The sequence below is a fragment of the Egretta garzetta genome, unplaced genomic scaffold, assembly GCF_000687185.1.
Source record: "Egretta garzetta isolate BGI_Z169 unplaced genomic scaffold, ASM68718v1 scaffold366, whole genome shotgun sequence".
Lineage (NCBI taxonomy): Eukaryota > Metazoa > Chordata > Aves > Pelecaniformes > Ardeidae > Egretta > Egretta garzetta.
Window position 1 is genome coordinate 105,280 of NW_009260018.1, and position 1,146 is coordinate 106,425.

Here is a 1,146-nt window from a genome sequence, read left to right on the forward strand (position 1 = left end):
CTCGGTGCCCCGCCGGCGGTCGGTACCTTCTCTCCGGGGGTGACGGAGATCCTCCAGACACAGTGCATGTGGGCAGAGTATCCATTGGGGAACTCGGGCGAGGAGAAGTTGCCCTGGCTGTCCTGGAGCGTCTCCCCACAGGCTGCAAAGGGGGAAAAGTGGGGGTCAGACCCTCAGGAAGCCCCCGGCATTGGGACAGGTAGCATTGGGTTCGGACCAGCTGCTGCTCCCAGCCCCCCTGCACCTTTTTACCACCCAGATTCCCATCTCCAAGGACTAGCTCGGCAAAAAACCACCATCACCGCCTTGCAGCAACCCCAAAAAGCCCCAAACCACGCTGGAGCGGCTGGTGGGGCTCCCGGCTCCCCGTCACCCCCTCGCAAGCACCGTGCCCCCCGCCCGGCCAACAACACTCCTGGCTCCGCACCGGCCCCGGGGAGGACCATGGTCTGTGGTGGGACCATGCCCCCCCATCCCATCGGTAACAGCCCTGTGTAACGCCCGGCCGTGCCTCATCCAAAACCCCCTTGCTGTTGGGGCGGCTGGAGGACGCTCTTGGAGGGTGGGCTCCAGGGATGCTTTGCTCTCGGAGGATGCTCTGCTGCTGGAGGGTGCTCTCCAGGGATGCTCTTGGAGGAGGATGCTCTTGGAGGAGGATCGTGGGGGAGCCAGCTTTTTGGGGGAGGCTCTCGGGAGGATGTTCTTTTCTCGGAGGAGTGGGAGGGGAGGGCAGCTGAGGATGCCTTTGCTCACATGGGCAGAGCCTCGTGGCTCATCGCAGTCTTCCATTTAGCTTCTGCTCACCACCAGCACCCCAGAAAAGCGCCGTGGGTGCCGAAAGGCAACTTGCCTGCTCCTTGCCAGGGGGCCTGACAGCGAGGAGGACCCCCAAGAGTGATTTTACCACTGGAAAGAGGGGATCCAGCCAGGGTGATGCTTCCTTTGGTCAAGTCTTGGGGTGAAAGCAGAGCCATCCCCCTGGGAGGTACGGCCCTGCGCACTCTCAGCCCCGGCTGGGCCACTCCAGCCCCCCGGCAGCGACGCGCCGTCCCGGCGGCACTCACCCGGGCAGCGGTAGAGCTTGCGGGCCTGGGCGATGTCCCCTTTGCTCAGACGTGTCCGCTGGCCGATGGCGGGCCGGACCCC

At 64.8% G+C, this 1,146-nt stretch overlaps 1 protein-coding gene across 1 annotated transcript in view; it reads right to left on the reverse strand.

The window, feature by feature from the left end:
* Positions 1-1,146, reverse strand: part of BMP1 (bone morphogenetic protein 1) — a 15,183-nt gene that overhangs the window by 9,273 nt on the left and 4,764 nt on the right. The window contains 2 exon segments of the mRNA XM_035896120.1: positions 27-142; positions 1,065-1,146. The exon segment at positions 1,065-1,146 is cut by the window's right edge and continues 16 nt beyond it. Coding sequence (XP_035752013.1) covers positions 27-142; positions 1,065-1,146 — 198 coding nt within the window.